The 15,926-nt window shown below is 39.3% G+C and overlaps 1 protein-coding gene across 1 annotated transcript in view; it reads right to left on the bottom strand.

The window, feature by feature from the left end:
• Positions 1-14,862, bottom strand: part of LOC127623179 (synaptotagmin-9-like) — a 106,775-nt gene extending 91,913 nt beyond the window's left edge. The window contains exon 1 of the mRNA XM_052097494.1: positions 14,491-14,862. Coding sequence (XP_051953454.1) covers positions 14,491-14,638 — 148 coding nt within the window. The 5' untranslated portion in view covers positions 14,639-14,862. The remainder of the gene's footprint in view (positions 1-14,490) is intronic.
• Positions 14,863-15,926: the final 1,064 nt, after the last annotated feature.

The raw sequence follows: 15,926 nt of genomic DNA, 5'->3' as shown, positions 1-15,926 counted from the left end.
AGGTAGTTCATAAGATGTTACGAGAGGAGTGTGTCTCCTTTTCAAGAACTGATGATGATATCGGTTGTATAGAAAAACTTCAACTCAGCATCTCCCTGAAAGACACAGAGCCTGTAGCAAAAGCATACCTCTCTGTACCTAAGCCACTTTACCGGGAAATGAAGGACTATTTGAATGACCTCATCGCTCAGGGTTGGGTGGAGAAGTCTATCTCACCGTACGCATCACCAGTCGTGTGCGTTCGAAAAAAAGATGGTAGTCTCCGACTGTGTGTAGATTTTCGTGAAGTGAACAGAAAGACCCTCCCTGACCGCCAGCCTATCCCCAGAGTGCAAGAGATAATGGATGGCCTAGGAGGAAACTCGTGGTTCTCTCTTTTGGATCAAGGGAAAGCGTACCATCAGGGCTTTATGGCGAAGGAGAGCAGACCCATGACCGCTTTCGTCACACCATGGGGTCTCTATGAGTGGATCAGAATCCCCTTTGGCCTGATGAACGCTCCAGCCGCCTTTCAGCGCTGTATGGAAGAATGCTTGGAGGGGCTGAGGGATGAGATCTGTATCCCATATTTAGACGACACCCTGGTCTTCAGTAGAACTTTCGAGGATCATGTTGAGAATGTGAGGACAGTGCTACAGCGGCTACAGCAGCATGGGATAAAGTTGAAGCCAAGTAAGTGTGAAGTGTTCAAGCGTGAGGTCCGCTATTTAGGGCGCATCGTGTCTGCTGAGGGCAGTAAGATGGATCCAGCTGATACTGCAGCTGTTAGAGCTTTAAAGGAGAAGAGGCCACGGACTGTGGGAGAATTGAGAGCAGTCATGGGGCTACTGAGCTATTACCGACAGTATATTAGGGACTTCTCCCGCATTGCCAACCCTCTTTATGCCCTAATGGAATTAGACCCTGTCCCAGATAAGCAGAAGGACCGTAACGTAAGGACAAAAAGAGTGAAAGGAAAGCATAAAGGGACACCGTCACACAAGCCAATCACATGGACTGAAAAGCATCAACACATATTGGAGAGATTGATTGATTGTCTGGTTGAGCCGCCGATACTTGGATTCCCAGATTTCAACAAATCGTTCATCCTACACACAGACGCTTCACAGCAAGGCCTGGGTGCAGTGCTATATCAAGAGCAGGAGGGGAAGCTTCGTGTAATAGCCTATGCATCTCGCACACTGACCAAAGCAGAAAAAAACTACCATCTGCATTCAGGGAAACTTGAATTTCTGGCTTTAAAGTGGGCCGTTACAGAGCGCTTTCGAGACCACCTAATCAGCTCATCTTGCATTGTGTATACGGACAACAATCCACTAACCTACGTGCTATCGACGGCCAAACTGAACGCAACAGGACATAGGTGGGTTGCCGAATTAGCAGACTTCGACCTGACAATAAAATATCGCCCGGGCAGAGAGAACTGTGATGCCGATGGTCTTTCAAGAATGCCCTGTGACATAGAGACGATGATTGAAGAATGTTCAGAGGAAATGTCCTCCCCTTCTGTGCAAACTACAGTACAAGCTGTGGAAATGAATGTTTCACATACTGTGTGGTCCATTATGGCTACTGGGTGTGCAGAAACGGATGAGGATATGCCTATGCCCCTTTCAAGAGCAGCTCTCTGTCAAGCTCAAAAAGATGATCAAGATATTGGCCCCATCATCGCCTGTAAACAGTCAAATGCGAGACCTGTAGGACAGCAGTTAAAATCATTCGGTGCACAGAGCAGGTGTCTCCTCCGTGACTGGGAGAAACTCAGCTTTGATGGAGATGGGATACTTCACAGAAAGACTGCAACCAGGACACAACTTGTTCTCCCTGAAATATACAAGTCAACAGTTTTGAGACAGCTCCACAATGACATGGGACACCAAGGTGTGGAACGCACAACATCACTTGTTCGGGATCGCTTCTTCTGGCCACACATGCAGAGAGAGATTGAACACTATGTCACTCAAACCTGTACCTGCCTTAAACAGAAAAAACCCTGTCGAGAAACAAAAGCTCCACTCACACCGATTGTCACCTCTCAGCCATTCGAGCTCGTATCCATTGACTTTTTGCATCTGGACAAGTGTAAAGGTGGATATGAATACATATTGGTAATCGTAGATCATTACACACGCTTTGCACAAGCCTACCCCACCACGAAATCTGCCAAAAGTGTAGCTGATAAGATCTTTAATGATTATGCGCTGAAGTTTGGGTTCCCCCTGAGGATTCATCATGATCAGGGAGGGGAATTCGAAAACCAGTTGTTTGCACAGCTGAAGAAGAACTGTGGAGTGATGGGCTCAAGAACCACACCGTACCACCCACAAGGTAACGGGCAGGTGGAGCGCCTAAACAGAACACTATTGCAAATGCTGAGAATGCTCACAGAGAAGCAGAAGTCAGATTGGAGAGAGTCGTTGCCCAAGCTTATCTACGCATACAACAGCACTCGATGTGAAGTCACAGGTTTCTCCCCCTTCTACCTCCTGTTTGGAAGATCACCGAGATTACCTGTGGACTTATTATTTGGCTTGACACCAGAGACAAAAACTGCTGATCATCAGGAGTATATGAGAAGGTGGAAAGAACAGATGCAAGAGGCATATGAGATCACAACGGCAAACGCAAAAAATGTGCTGATAAGAGTAAGAGAAATTATGACAGCAAAGTGAGGAGTTCTGTATTGCACGAGGGTGACCGGGTTCTCGTCAGGAATTTGACACCCAGGGGCGGAACAGGGAAGCTCCGAAAACACTGGGAAGAGTGCATTCACAAAGTTATCCATCAGGTGGGAAAAGACATGCCCATATATGAAGTAATACCAGAACAAGGCAAAGCGAGAGGACGGAGGATACTGCATCGTAACCTGCTGTTGCCATGTGACCATTTGCCACTGGAAATACAATTGAAACCAGCTAAAGAAAAAAAACAAATCGCAGCATGGTCCCGTAAAGGAAGGGAGCAACAACACCAAGAGGCAGACATTGAGGATAGTGATGAAGATGACTATGGATACTATCCGCCCAGGGATCAGCCTCTCCCTGTGATACAGCCTGAAGTATACATACCTATACACACACAAGCTGAACACCTTTCACCAGATGCTGAGCCTCAGCAACAGGACATTTGCCAGCTGAAGCAGAATAGTGGAGATACACTGACAGAGAGGGACACATCAGGACAACAAGAGATTATTGCTCAAGAGGACACTGCTCTGGAGGAGAGAACGTCCGCAGTGCAGTCACCTGTTCAGAGTGGAACCCACTGTGGACATGAACAGCGATACCAGCGACCTGTAAGGGAGAGACGACCTCCAAGAGTCTTCACATATGACCAGTTGGGGAATCCTGGTTGTTACAGCACTGGACTCACAAGTAACACCATGCAGTGGTACCCAACAGTCCCTTATAGAGCCATGCAAGCGGCAAGTGCATGGATGACTCCAGTACAGCACTTTGACTACCAGCCTGTTGTTGTACCAGGGTACTGAATGTTGAAAACACACTCACACTCACTCATTATACACTCATTGATGGACTGTTGAACGTACTGAGTGTTAACACTTATCCATTTGCACATACATCATACACTCATGGATGGACTGTTGAACGGACTGAGTGTTAACAATACACATGCACACACATTCATTTTTCACTCAGTGATGGACTGATGGACAAGTGGAGTGCTAACATATACACTACACACACTCCTGGACTTTTGAATAAGCTGAGTGCTTGTATACGAACTGTGGCAAAGGTGATCTGGTGACATCATATGTACTGTTTACCTGCATTCATTATTACCCATCTGTTGGTTGGGATGTCGGGGACGACATCTGTGTTGAAGGGGAGTATGTAAGGATGATAAAAATGATGTAATGCTGATACATTGAATGGGTTGATTTAAGTTAAAAGATACTTAAAATTGTCCATAAAAAGGGTAAAGTAAAAACTGTTAAGTTAAAATGCTTTATGTTTGGTTAAGAAACTGATCATTCAATTCTTTTGAAATACAATTAATAGGATAAAAAGACGATCTGTGTTTAAAATGCTGTCTTATTTAACCTCTATAACATTTTGGTGAAATGCACTTTAAATTACAATATGCAGTGTTTGCTTGTTTATATAAGTTTAACTTTCTTTTGCCGTAAGTTTAAGTACCAGTTTGTGATTGGAGGATCTGTGTGCGATTGCTAATGCCTCGTTCAACCTGTGTACGGAACGCGTAGCTTACGTTCGTCCATTACAACATTGGACTTGACTGAAGCTACATCGTGTCCGTGTTATAATTTCTATTACCCCTTTTACAGGTAAAAACGAGGGTTGTATTATGTTCAAACGATTTATATATGTGTTTTATACTGTAAGGAACATGTGAGGAGTAAATGTTAATGATTGTAGTAATTTAGGTATGTGCATTTAGCAGGCTAAACGTGAAGTATTGCTCCAGTGTAGCCTGTATCCTAGCTTTGTCATGTGGACCGAGGTTAAAGCGTGGTGGTAATGTAACACCGCCGGCGCCGCCAATTTCTGTGTGTATTCGTTTTATATCATAAGGATAAGGTAAAAGTGCTAGTGTTAAAGTTTAAGAAAAATGAGTGTTTAATGTAAAGAGGCAAGATACTTTTTATGTTTAAGTGCAACACTACTACTGGAGTTAAAATGTTAAGTGTATTCTGAATTAATAATAACCATAAAACAGCAGTATTTAGCATTACTGAATATTTTTCTATTGTGCTGTTTATATTTCAATACACTTTTCAGGGTAAGTTAAATCTATTTTGTTTAAATAATCTGTTTATTAAAAGTACTGTTTCAAGGTTATTTGCCAATGCTGTTTTAAGATGCTGTAAACATATTTTGATATATGTACTCACTTTAAAGGGTAACTCAGGTATTTTAGTAATAGGGAGTTATAACTGACCAGCTGATATTTTTCCTAATTGTGTGGTTTCTTAGAATGACATTATTATGTTGTGAAAAGGGAAAATTACATGTTTTAATTGTGATACTGTGTAAACATGTTAGTATGCTGTTCATGGTAAATGCATTACAACATTGGACTTGACTGAAGCTACATCGTGTCCGTGTTATAATTTCTATTACCCCTTTTACAGGGACGTAACAGAGCCACATAATGTCAGAGTGTGTGTCAGAGAGAGAGTCAGAGATATACAGTAGCTTCTATAAATCTTGAGTACAAGGTGTGTGTTGTCAGGGGAGGAGTTTGCAGATTAATCTGTGGTTTCCAATAGCTTCCTGTGCAGCAATGCATGTAAGAAGATGTATGTATATAAAGTATATATATATATATATACACACACACACACTGAGAACTTTATTAGGACACTATACTAATACTGGGTAGGGCCTCCCTACTCTCAAAACAGCCTCAATTCTTTGTGGCATGGATTCCACAACATGTTGGAAACATCTCTTTGAGATTCATGTCCACATTGACATGATTGCATAACACAATTTCTGCAGATTTGTCAGCTCCACATTCATGCTGTGAATGTCCCATTCTACCAGATCCCAAAGGTGTACTATTGGATTCAGATCTGGTGAGTGGAAGGCCACTGAAGAACAGTGAACTCATTGTCATGTTCATGAAACTGGTTTGAGACAAATTTTGCTTTGTGACATAAATAGCCATTAGAAGATGTGTAAATGGTGGTCATGAAGGTAAGCACACAGTCAGAAACAATATTCAAATAGGATGTGGCATTCAAGCAAATATTGATTGGTATTAACAGGCCCAAAGTGTGCCAAGAAAACATTCCCCACACTATTACATCAATGCCACCAGCCTGGACTGTTGACACAAGGCAGGTTGGGTCCATGGATTCATGCTGTTGGTGCCAAATTCTGACGCTACCATCTGTGTGCATCAGCAGAAATCGAGAGCAGTTACCTGAGTTACCGTTGCCTTTCTGTCAGTTTGAATTACTCTGGCCATTCTCTTTTGACCTCTCTCATCAACAAGGCATTTCCATCCACAGAACTGCTGCTCACTGGATGTTTTTTGTTTTTGGCACCATTCGGAGTAAATTCTAGAGACTGTTGTGAGTGAAAATCCCAGGAGATCAGCAGTTACAGAAATACTCAAACCAGCCTGTCTGGCACCAACAATCATGCCATCGTCCAAATCACTGAGATCACATTTTTTTCTCCTTTCTGATGGTTGATGTGAACATTAACCCTCTGGGGTCGGCAAACGCGCCGGCGCGTTTTGCTGTTTTTTTTTCACATAGCAGTAACATAGACTTAAAATACTCCGTCATTTATGGTCATATAAATACAATCAATACATGATTATAAACTATAGAGGGTCTTCTTTTTTGTGTACACTCATATTAACATCAAAACCTTGTGTTTTTTTTAAATAAATAAAATAAAAAGGGTAAGCTTTCAGCAGTCTCTGTGTTCACGATCATATTTCAGAAACACGCCACTAAAATTAACTTAAACTCCACGAATTCTTCTCACACAAACATGAAACATATGTCTAAAGAAAGCTTAAAATGTCTACTTTTAAATAAAACAATTCAAATTTAAAACAAATATTCTCCTGCAATGCAATCTGTTTGAAACAAAGCTGATGTACAGTTTTTACCGGTCCATCTCATTATCTGTAATGTGATCCCACCCACCAGCAGAGCGCCATTCATACGCTTAATGTGCTGAGGCGATCAAGGAAAAGTACACGCTCCGACTCAGTAGATTTGATGTAAACAAACACAACTAAACTTTTCTGCTTGCTTGTAACGATACACAGGCGATCAAACTCTTGGCTATTAAGGAAGAGTTAACATTTTTCTCAGACGAAGAGGTGGACATTTGTATTTTGAAGAGAGATTTGTTCCAGCAGAGGATACAATTTCAAACGAGTAAGTCGTTTCATTAGCTGACATGCTATTTTATATAAACATGTACATATTTTACTAGTGGGACTGTTTCCAGACAGGATTCAAAGTTTGACATTTGACATTCAAAGTATTGACATGTCCTAATACGCAAGTTTTAGTTACATGTAAATGTTGTTATTCACATTGTATGCTGTATGATATAAATATGATATGTAATATGATATAAAAATAATATGAATGTTAGATTATATTTTAATGTGTTTATGCTGACTCGTTATCATCAACAAAGCTTGTGCTTGCAAATATCTGTTCAGGTTAAAATGCACTTTAAATATGCCCATATTAGAAAATCAGCATATTATCATATGTATTTTGGATCAAATAAATGCAGTCTTGGTGAGCAGAAGAGACTTCTTTTAATGGTAGTGTAGGTCTAAAATTAAGTAAAGTCTTTATGTAAAGACAATGTATAGTCAGATTACTTTTAACTTAAAACTTGATTTTGATCATTAACCTGTTAACCTGCACCAGTGCGCAGTCGCACCGAAGAGCCCCCCAGTTTAATGTTTATGAATAGATTTAACCTGAAAGAACATCATTAATCTTGGCAAACTATATATCATTTTAAAGGTGTAAGCCTCAAGCATCGATGATAGAGCTCTGTTTTTCGATGAAAAGCTTATAACGAATGTATTTCTTGCATTTATGTAAGCAATACAGATCAAACAAACGTAACCAAAAACGGAGTACTTACCAGTAGTGTCGTAATAACGAGCCACACACGCATCCACTGCTAAAAGTTCCAGATTGGATGGAAAGGTGAGGGTCCACTGAATAACATCCCATAGAGCATTTTTAGTCCAAAGAAACATTAACGTTGTAACATTGATGGTTATTCCTTTGTTTACATCGAAGTTTCTTCAGGGTGAAGTATCATACTTGTCGGTTATGCAATAAAATTATGCATAAAAACAGACTCCCGGTTGCCGAACGTTATATGGGTGTGTTGCTTAGAGTGTAATGAACAAATTAAGACCGCACACACACACACAAATACAAAGATAGGCAATATATAGGTCGAAATATCCAAACACTGCGGTCAGTTTTTTGACGCCATGATATGCTGATCCTATTGTTTTGTCTTTACAACGAAAGCCAATGAAAGAATTGAAATGATATGACTGATAGAAAATGTAGCCAAGCAGTGCACGATTCCAACGATATCCGGGAAGTTTAAATTCCTCGCGAACAAGATGTTTTTTTATTTATTTGAATCAGCCACTCTAACCTGCGAATTAGGCTGTGACCACACCCCGCCATTTGACAACAAACAAGCCATAGTAAAAAGACGGTTCCCCAGTCAACATCTGTTTTCGCGTCTTACTTACTGGACGGATTATCTCATCAAATGGATCGTCAAAAGAAGTTTTTTCTGCTGAAGATGTTTTATTTGAGATCACTCGAAGCAGCAATGACGAAATTGAGGAGTGAATACAGCGACGACGGTGATATAATTGAGGACGGAAAAGATGGTCCAATTTTACATCGGTGAGTTGTTATGTAACATGCACACATTATAATGTGTGTGTGTGTGTGTGAGAGAGAGAGAGAGTGTGTGTGTGTGTGTTGTGTTTTTCCCATTTGATTTATATGGTAAATGCATTGTGGTCTGAAAAGACCAAATATAAAACAATGGCTTGTCTGATGGCTGGCCATCAGTGTGATTGTTTGTTGGTTCTATGTCTGCCATCCATATGAATGCTGTCTGTATCACTGGCCATCACCAGCAATTGAATGTTGAATGGGCGACTATCGGTATGAATAGTGTATATGACTAAAATAGCTTGCAGTACCCTTCATAACATTTGATCATTAGGTTGCTTTTTGAGGTATCCAAGGAGGCTTCTTGGTACCTGGACATAGTCTTGGAAAAAATATTGCAGAAATCTCATTTTTCATAATATCTTCCTCAAATGTGAAATATAAACTGATGAGACTTGTGGCTTTCAATCAATTGCCTAACTGGATTCATCCAGGTTTGTTTTCATTGATTTTTCCATAAAATAATGAAATGTTACTTGCAGTACAAATTATCTTCAAGACACTTTAAATTCTATAAATTATTGTCTGTGTAAGTTTTTTCAACTTTTACATTTGGGTAATAAACTCCAAAGTGTCTTCTTTTTAAATATGTCTAAATTGTGCATGTAGAGCAAATTGTTCAGTAACTACAATTATTTTAGTTTGGGGATGTCATTTCTGGGGATGTGCCTCAGGCAGGGGAGGTAGAAAGGGAACCGACATAGTCTTGGAAAAAAGCTTGCAGGAACCCCATTTTTCATTATATCTTCCTCAAATTTGAAATATAAACTGATGAGACTTGTGGCTTTCAATCCTTTACATAATTGGATTCCTCCAGGTCTATTTTTATATAGTTGTACATGAAATAATAAAACATTTTTTGAAGTTCACATTATTTATGAGGCACTTCAACTTTTATAACTTTTTATTTGTTTGAGCATTATCAACTCTGATTTGTTGTTAGTAGAGTGCCAAGTGTCTTCTTTCCAAAGAGACCTTAATTGTGCCTGTGGTACACTGTTCTCAGGAGCTATATTTATTTTAATTCAGGTATGTCATTTTCAGCTGTGAGCCCCTGAGTGGGGGTGCAGGTTAACAGGTTAAGTCTCCTCACATTCATTCTCTCTCTGTCACATTCCTCATTGATAGGCCCAGAGGAGTGGTCTTTGTGTCCTCAGGTGTGAATCTCATCAATATTCATGATCGTTCACGCCTCCTCGCATATTACCATTCAGCTCTAAAATTGTCACACAAAAGTTAAATGACTATATTGTTTTGTATGAATGAGTGATCAGGATGATTTTCACATCATTTTGTAGCAAAACTCTAGGCTACAAGATCCAGTTCTCAAAAGTCAAATGTTTAGTATATTTAGTATGTGTTATATGGCCTTATTTCAGTGACTTAAAATTTTCGTTTTTTCAAAAACCATGCATAAACATAATTTCTCAAAAATACAAACCTGTACATACATGTTGCTCACATATTATTGTAGCCCAGTTTGTGCTGAATACAGTGTTATCAGACTTTAGCCATTAATATGTTTTTAAGCAACTGAAAAAAGCACAAATGTCAAGGCATGTCAAAACTTCTCCAGGGCCCAAAACACCCTCAGACCCCAGAGGGTTAACTGAAGCTGCTGACCCGTATCCGCATTATTTTATGCACTGCACTGCTGCCACCCGATTGGCTGATTAGATAATCACAAAAATAAGTAGGTGTACCTAATAAAGTACTTGGTGAATGTATATTATGTTATACATCTTAAAATACTCTACATCTTATTAAATAATTTGATCATGCTTAATTCTACCAATAATAGTGTAGTCGTCTCATGTGTTAGACTTAAAGAGAAATGTTTTAATATATCATCATAAAATGTCACTAGTGGGGGGTAGATTTAAAAATGCCGTATAAATCATAAATACGCAGTTATAACAATGAATTAAAAGGGTAACATTAACTTGCCAAATAACAATCATTTTAACTTCATGTAATAAATGCTTAATAAATTCACTTATTTGTTATATTAATAAAAAACATTGTGATTTATGTCACAATGCAGAAAAAAATATTATTAACTAGATTAAAAGGAAGGATAATGCCATTTTGCTACAGTCCACTTTGTGTTTCTATTCATTCCTGTAATGTCTTGACTCACATGTGTTGTCACTTTTCTTGTCATGTTGATGACAAAAGAATGGTGCTACTCCAAGTGCTGTCCCAACTTAACTAGTCCTAGTTACCTAAAGTCCTCTAAAAAACACAGTTCAACTCTTAATGCTCATTAACAGCATATATCATATAATATACACTGATGAGAATTAATCCATACTGAACTTTATGTACTGAGATTTCCAATGTTTTATTTTTACATGTCCACTTTACGTTAAGGTACATTTTCAAAGGTTAATAATGTTAAACAAATATTAGGTTTAATGAACAGTTCTGATCTGTGAAGGATCCGTTACATTGCCAGTTGACGTCTCTTAATAATCCCCTAAAACTGCATGTTGAAGTGTGCAGTGCTACATTACTAGTTCCCCAAGTGAGATTGGTATGTTTCCTGTTTTGTCATAGTTACTAATTTAGTAGCTATTACTCATTTACAATGGAAGTGAATGGGGACAATTTTTGGAGGGTGAAAATACAGAAATGTGAAGCTTATCATTTTTATAAAGCACTTACATTAATTCTTCTGTTAAAACTCATCTATTAATTGAGCTGTTAAGTTGTTTAAATCGTAATTTTATGGTCGTTTTAGGGTTTGGTGTTACATCGTCATGGAAGCAAAGTTATAATATTGGCTTTAACCTTTGTGTGACTTTCGGGGCGTTTTTGTCTTTTTCATCCATCCATCCATCTTTAACCGCTTATCCGAAGTCGGGTCGCAGGGGCAGCAGCTCCAGCAGGGGGCCCCAAACTTCCCTATCCCGAGCCACATTAACCAGCTCTGACTGGGGGACCCAGAGGCGTTCCCAGGCCAGTGTGGAGATGTAATCTCTCCACCTAATCCTGGGTCTTCCCCGAGGCCTCCTCCCAGCTGGACGTGCCTGAAACACCTCCCGAGGGAAGCGGCCAGGGGGCATCCTTACCAGATGCCCAAACCACCTCAACTGACTCCTTTTGACGCAAAGGAGCAGCGGCTCTACTCCGAGCTCCTCACGGATGACTGAGCTCCTCACCCTATCTCTAAGGGAGAAGCCCGCCACCCTTCTGAGGAAGCCCATTTCGGCCGCTTGTACTCGTGACCTAGTTCTTTCAGTCATGACCCAGCCTTCATGACCATAGGTGAGGGTAGGAACAAAAATTGACTAGTAGATCGAGAGCTTTGCCTTCCGGCTCAGCTTTCTTTTCGTGACAACGGTGCGATAGACCGAGTGCAACACCGCCCCCGCTGCCCCGATTCTCCGGCCAACCTCCCGCTCCATTGTCCCCTCACTTGTGAACAAGACCCCGAGGTACTCCTTCACTTGGGGCAATACCTCCTTCCCTACCTGGAGTATGCACTCCATCGGTTTCCTGCTGAGAACCATGGCCTCAGATTTAGAGGTGCTAATCCTCATCCCAGCCGCTTCACACTCTTCACGTATTTTAGTTCATTTTGTAATGTCTTGACTCACATGTGTTGTCACTTTTCTTGTCATGTTGATGACAAAAGAATGGTGCTACTCCAAGTGCTGTCCCAACTTAACTAGTCCTAGTTACCTAAAGTCCTCTAAAAAACACAGTTAAGCTCTTAGTGCTCATTTATGGCATATGTCATATAATATACACTGATGAGAATTAATCCGTACTTAACTTTATGTACTTATTTTTTTTTTTTTTTTATAAATGCTTCATACGTGTCCACTTTACGTTAAGGTACATTTTCAAAGGTTAATAATGTTAAACAAATATTATTAGGCATGTATAACATAGCTCACTGTTTGGCAGGTATTGTATTAAAGTCACTTTTTTTGCATGCTGCTATAACTGTTTATAAAATATTTAAAATGCACTTATAAATAAATAATAAGTAATTAAAGAACTCTTTATAAACCCTTAACAAATGGAAGATTAATGAAACGCATTACCCAAAAGACTCATGCAATCCTGGTCAGCAGGTGGTTTGGCTTCTGAATCCAAACATTGATATTTCAGTACTGACAATCTTAAAGTTGCCGTTTGCAGTGGAATTGATTGTGTATAATATTGTGCTTTGAATTAATTTAATAATTGAATATTAAAATGGAAAGTTGTGCTAAAGTGAGCATTATAAAATGCATTATAAAATGAAAAGAGCATACCATATATAATAAAATTGCAACTATTTTTATTCTAGTCATTGTGACTTCAGATAAGATAACATCTAAAGAAAGAATTCAACGTGAACACTGTTAGGATTATTAAATGGGTCAGATAATCCTTAGGGACATAACATAAGAGAGTGTGGATTTAAATAAGATGAGAGGGGAACTGTACTGGGTTTGATGAACAGTTCTGATCTGTGAAGGATCCGTTACATTGCCAGTTGACTTCTCTTAATAATCCCCTAAAACTGCATGTTGAAGTGTGCAGTGTTACGTTACTAGTTCCCCAAGTGAGATTGGTTTGTTTCCTGTTTTAGAATAGTTATTAATTTAGTAGCTATTACTCATTTAGCAGATACAATCAAAAATCTGGGTTCCAGTGAGGCTCTTACAGTGGAAGTAAATGGGGACAATTTTTGGAGGGTGAAAATACAGAAATGTGAAGCTTATCAATTTTATAAAACACCTACATTATTTCTTCTGTTAAAACTCAACCATTATTTGAGCTGTTAAGTTGTTTAAATCATAATTTTATGGTCGTTTTAGGGTTTGGTGTTACATCGTCATGGAAGCAAAGTTGTAATGTTGGCTTTAACCCTTGTGCGACTTTCAGGGAGTTTTTGTCTTTTTCATTTTCACGTATTTTAGTTCATTTTTGCTGTGTTAATGCCAATGGCATAAATTTTGCCAAAGGTGAGTATTTTTGGGGGAATTTTTATATTTCAACCTCAGTTCCTATAATACATCTATAATATACTGGGTACACAAAATAGTTACACTCAGGACATTCAGGACAAAAATGTCCCCATTGAAACCCATTAAAACTGCAATAATTGATCCCAGTGCCATTAAAGCCTAAAATCAGGAATTCTATGATAATATGCTTTCATTCTGGAGCCCTGGCTTCAAAACTAAATTTTTTTCCACTAGATGGCGCCATATTTTCATATTTTTAGCCTATGGAGCAAATACATGCTTTTTTCCTATTTTCTGTTTGCTTTATTATAGAGCACTGCAGGCCAATTAAATAAATGATGCACCTAAAATTGTGTGAGTGTGTTGGATGTCAGAGTGTGTTTTGTATGTGTGTATTGAGAAATGTGTGTGGATGTGTGTGTGTAAAAAACAACGGTGACATTATTTAAACAAAATGGCATTTAAAGGGTTACAATCCTGAAAATGAATGAATATTTGGTAGTCATGAAAACTGAAAATTGACACATTGAAAGTGGAATATAATATTATTATGGCAGTTTTTGACGCTGACATTTTTGTCCCCTGAGGACATCTGGGTAACTTTTTTTACTGACGCACACGTTAACTTTAAACACACAAAAAAAGGTTAGTAAGTGATTTTATCACACTAAAATCATGTTACACATATTTGTTTTACATCTTGTCGCTATACTTTTGAAACAGTGAGCATTTATTCATTTACGAATTGGCCCCATTCATTTCCATTGTCAGTGCCTCACTGCAATCCAGATATTTATTTATTTATTTATCAGATATAAGGCTAGTACAAAAAAGCGGTCGAGAATCTTTTAGCGTGATTGCACCTGAAGGTTGAACACGATGGAAAATATCGAGCAACAAGTACTGAATCAAATGAAAAGGAACCCCATACAGAGTAAAACATTTATGAATAAAGTAAAGCATGATACTGAAGTCCTTTCACCTCAGTTCATGATCACGGGGAAGAAAAAGCGCATGCAACGATTAACCGTTTCGTGACTGAGTGTCACCTACCTGAGTCCGGATACCTCGGTCTGGCAAGGTCTCGGAAATAATAAATGAAATCCAAACAGTTTTCATTCTGCACCTCCCCCTTAGAGCAAAGATCCGACAAGAGTTCTAGCGCTTTTTGACAAATCTCGTCCTCTCTGTCGACAGGCATTTCCCACCAGCATCCTTCTGGGTTGAGGAGCTTCTAAAGCGCAAATCCCCTCACAGAGAAAACATCATCTCGCGCACGACATCCCACTGCAAAACGCGCCTTTCATTAAAGGGAAATTTTCTCTCAGTCTTGTTTTAATTACCCGTAAGGATTCACTAGACGCGGTGCAGTTACGAAGCCCACACGCGACGCGAGTGTAGTGAGAAATTAAGAGCAACCGGTTGAATCCTCACACACGCGCGAACTGAAGTGAGAGGCGCGCGCTGTCCACGCTCATCTTGGTGCTGAATCCAGCGCGCATGCGCATAGCTTGATTACGCTTCAACTCGACCCTAATCACTGTTTACATTGTTTCTTATTGAGCTTGTTTCTTGAGTTTTTATAACACTGACACACAAAATAATATGTTACACTTTCTAATTTCAAGTAATAAAGAAACGCTAAATTGACTAAAAAGGTAATCTGTCAAAAAAGAAGACTAAAAAGAAAAAAAGAAAGGTAAACATTTTATGTAGGTTTCCTTTACCTTTAGGTACAATTATGTATCCAAAACGACTTATAAGCATTCTTTATTAACAAGTTATGAAGGAGTTGTTACTAATTAGAGGTACAAAAACGGTCCTCTCAAGTGTAATGCCTCAGTCACAACCCATGTATTTTTAAATGTATTTGTTTGTGTGTGTGTGTGTGTGTGTGTGTATACACATGACAGCTTTGCAGATCCTTGGCATTCCAGCTGACAGTTTGTCCAGATACTCAGCTGACATTTCACCCCACACTTCCTGTAGCACTCGCCATAGATGTGTCTGTCTTGTCGGGCACTTCTCATGCATCTTACAGTCTAGCTGATCCCACAAAAACTCAATGGGGTTAAGATCCATAACACTCTATTCCAAATATCAATTGTCCAATGTTTTTGTTTTTCTGTTTCAAAAGTGTTTTTTTCTTTGCAATTCTTCCCATAAGGCATCCCTGAGTCTTCTTTTTACTGTTGTACATGAAACTGGTGTTGAGCGGGTAGAATTCAATGAAGCTGTCAGCTGAGGACATGTGATTCATCTATTTCTCAATCTAAAGACATTTACATTTATACATTTGGCAGACGCTTTTATCCAAAGCGACTTACAGAGCCCTTATTACAGGGACAATCACCCTGGAGCAACCTGGAGTTAAGTGCCTTGCTCAAGGACACAATGGTGGTGGCTGTGGGGATCAAACCAGCGACCTTCTGATTAACAGTTTAACAGTTATGTGGTTTAAACCACTACACCACCACCACTCCAGACTC

The sequence above is a fragment of the Xyrauchen texanus genome, chromosome 29, assembly GCF_025860055.1.
Source record: "Xyrauchen texanus isolate HMW12.3.18 chromosome 29, RBS_HiC_50CHRs, whole genome shotgun sequence".
Lineage (NCBI taxonomy): Eukaryota > Metazoa > Chordata > Actinopteri > Cypriniformes > Catostomidae > Xyrauchen > Xyrauchen texanus.
This window is presented reverse-complemented; position numbering and strand designations above follow the sequence as displayed.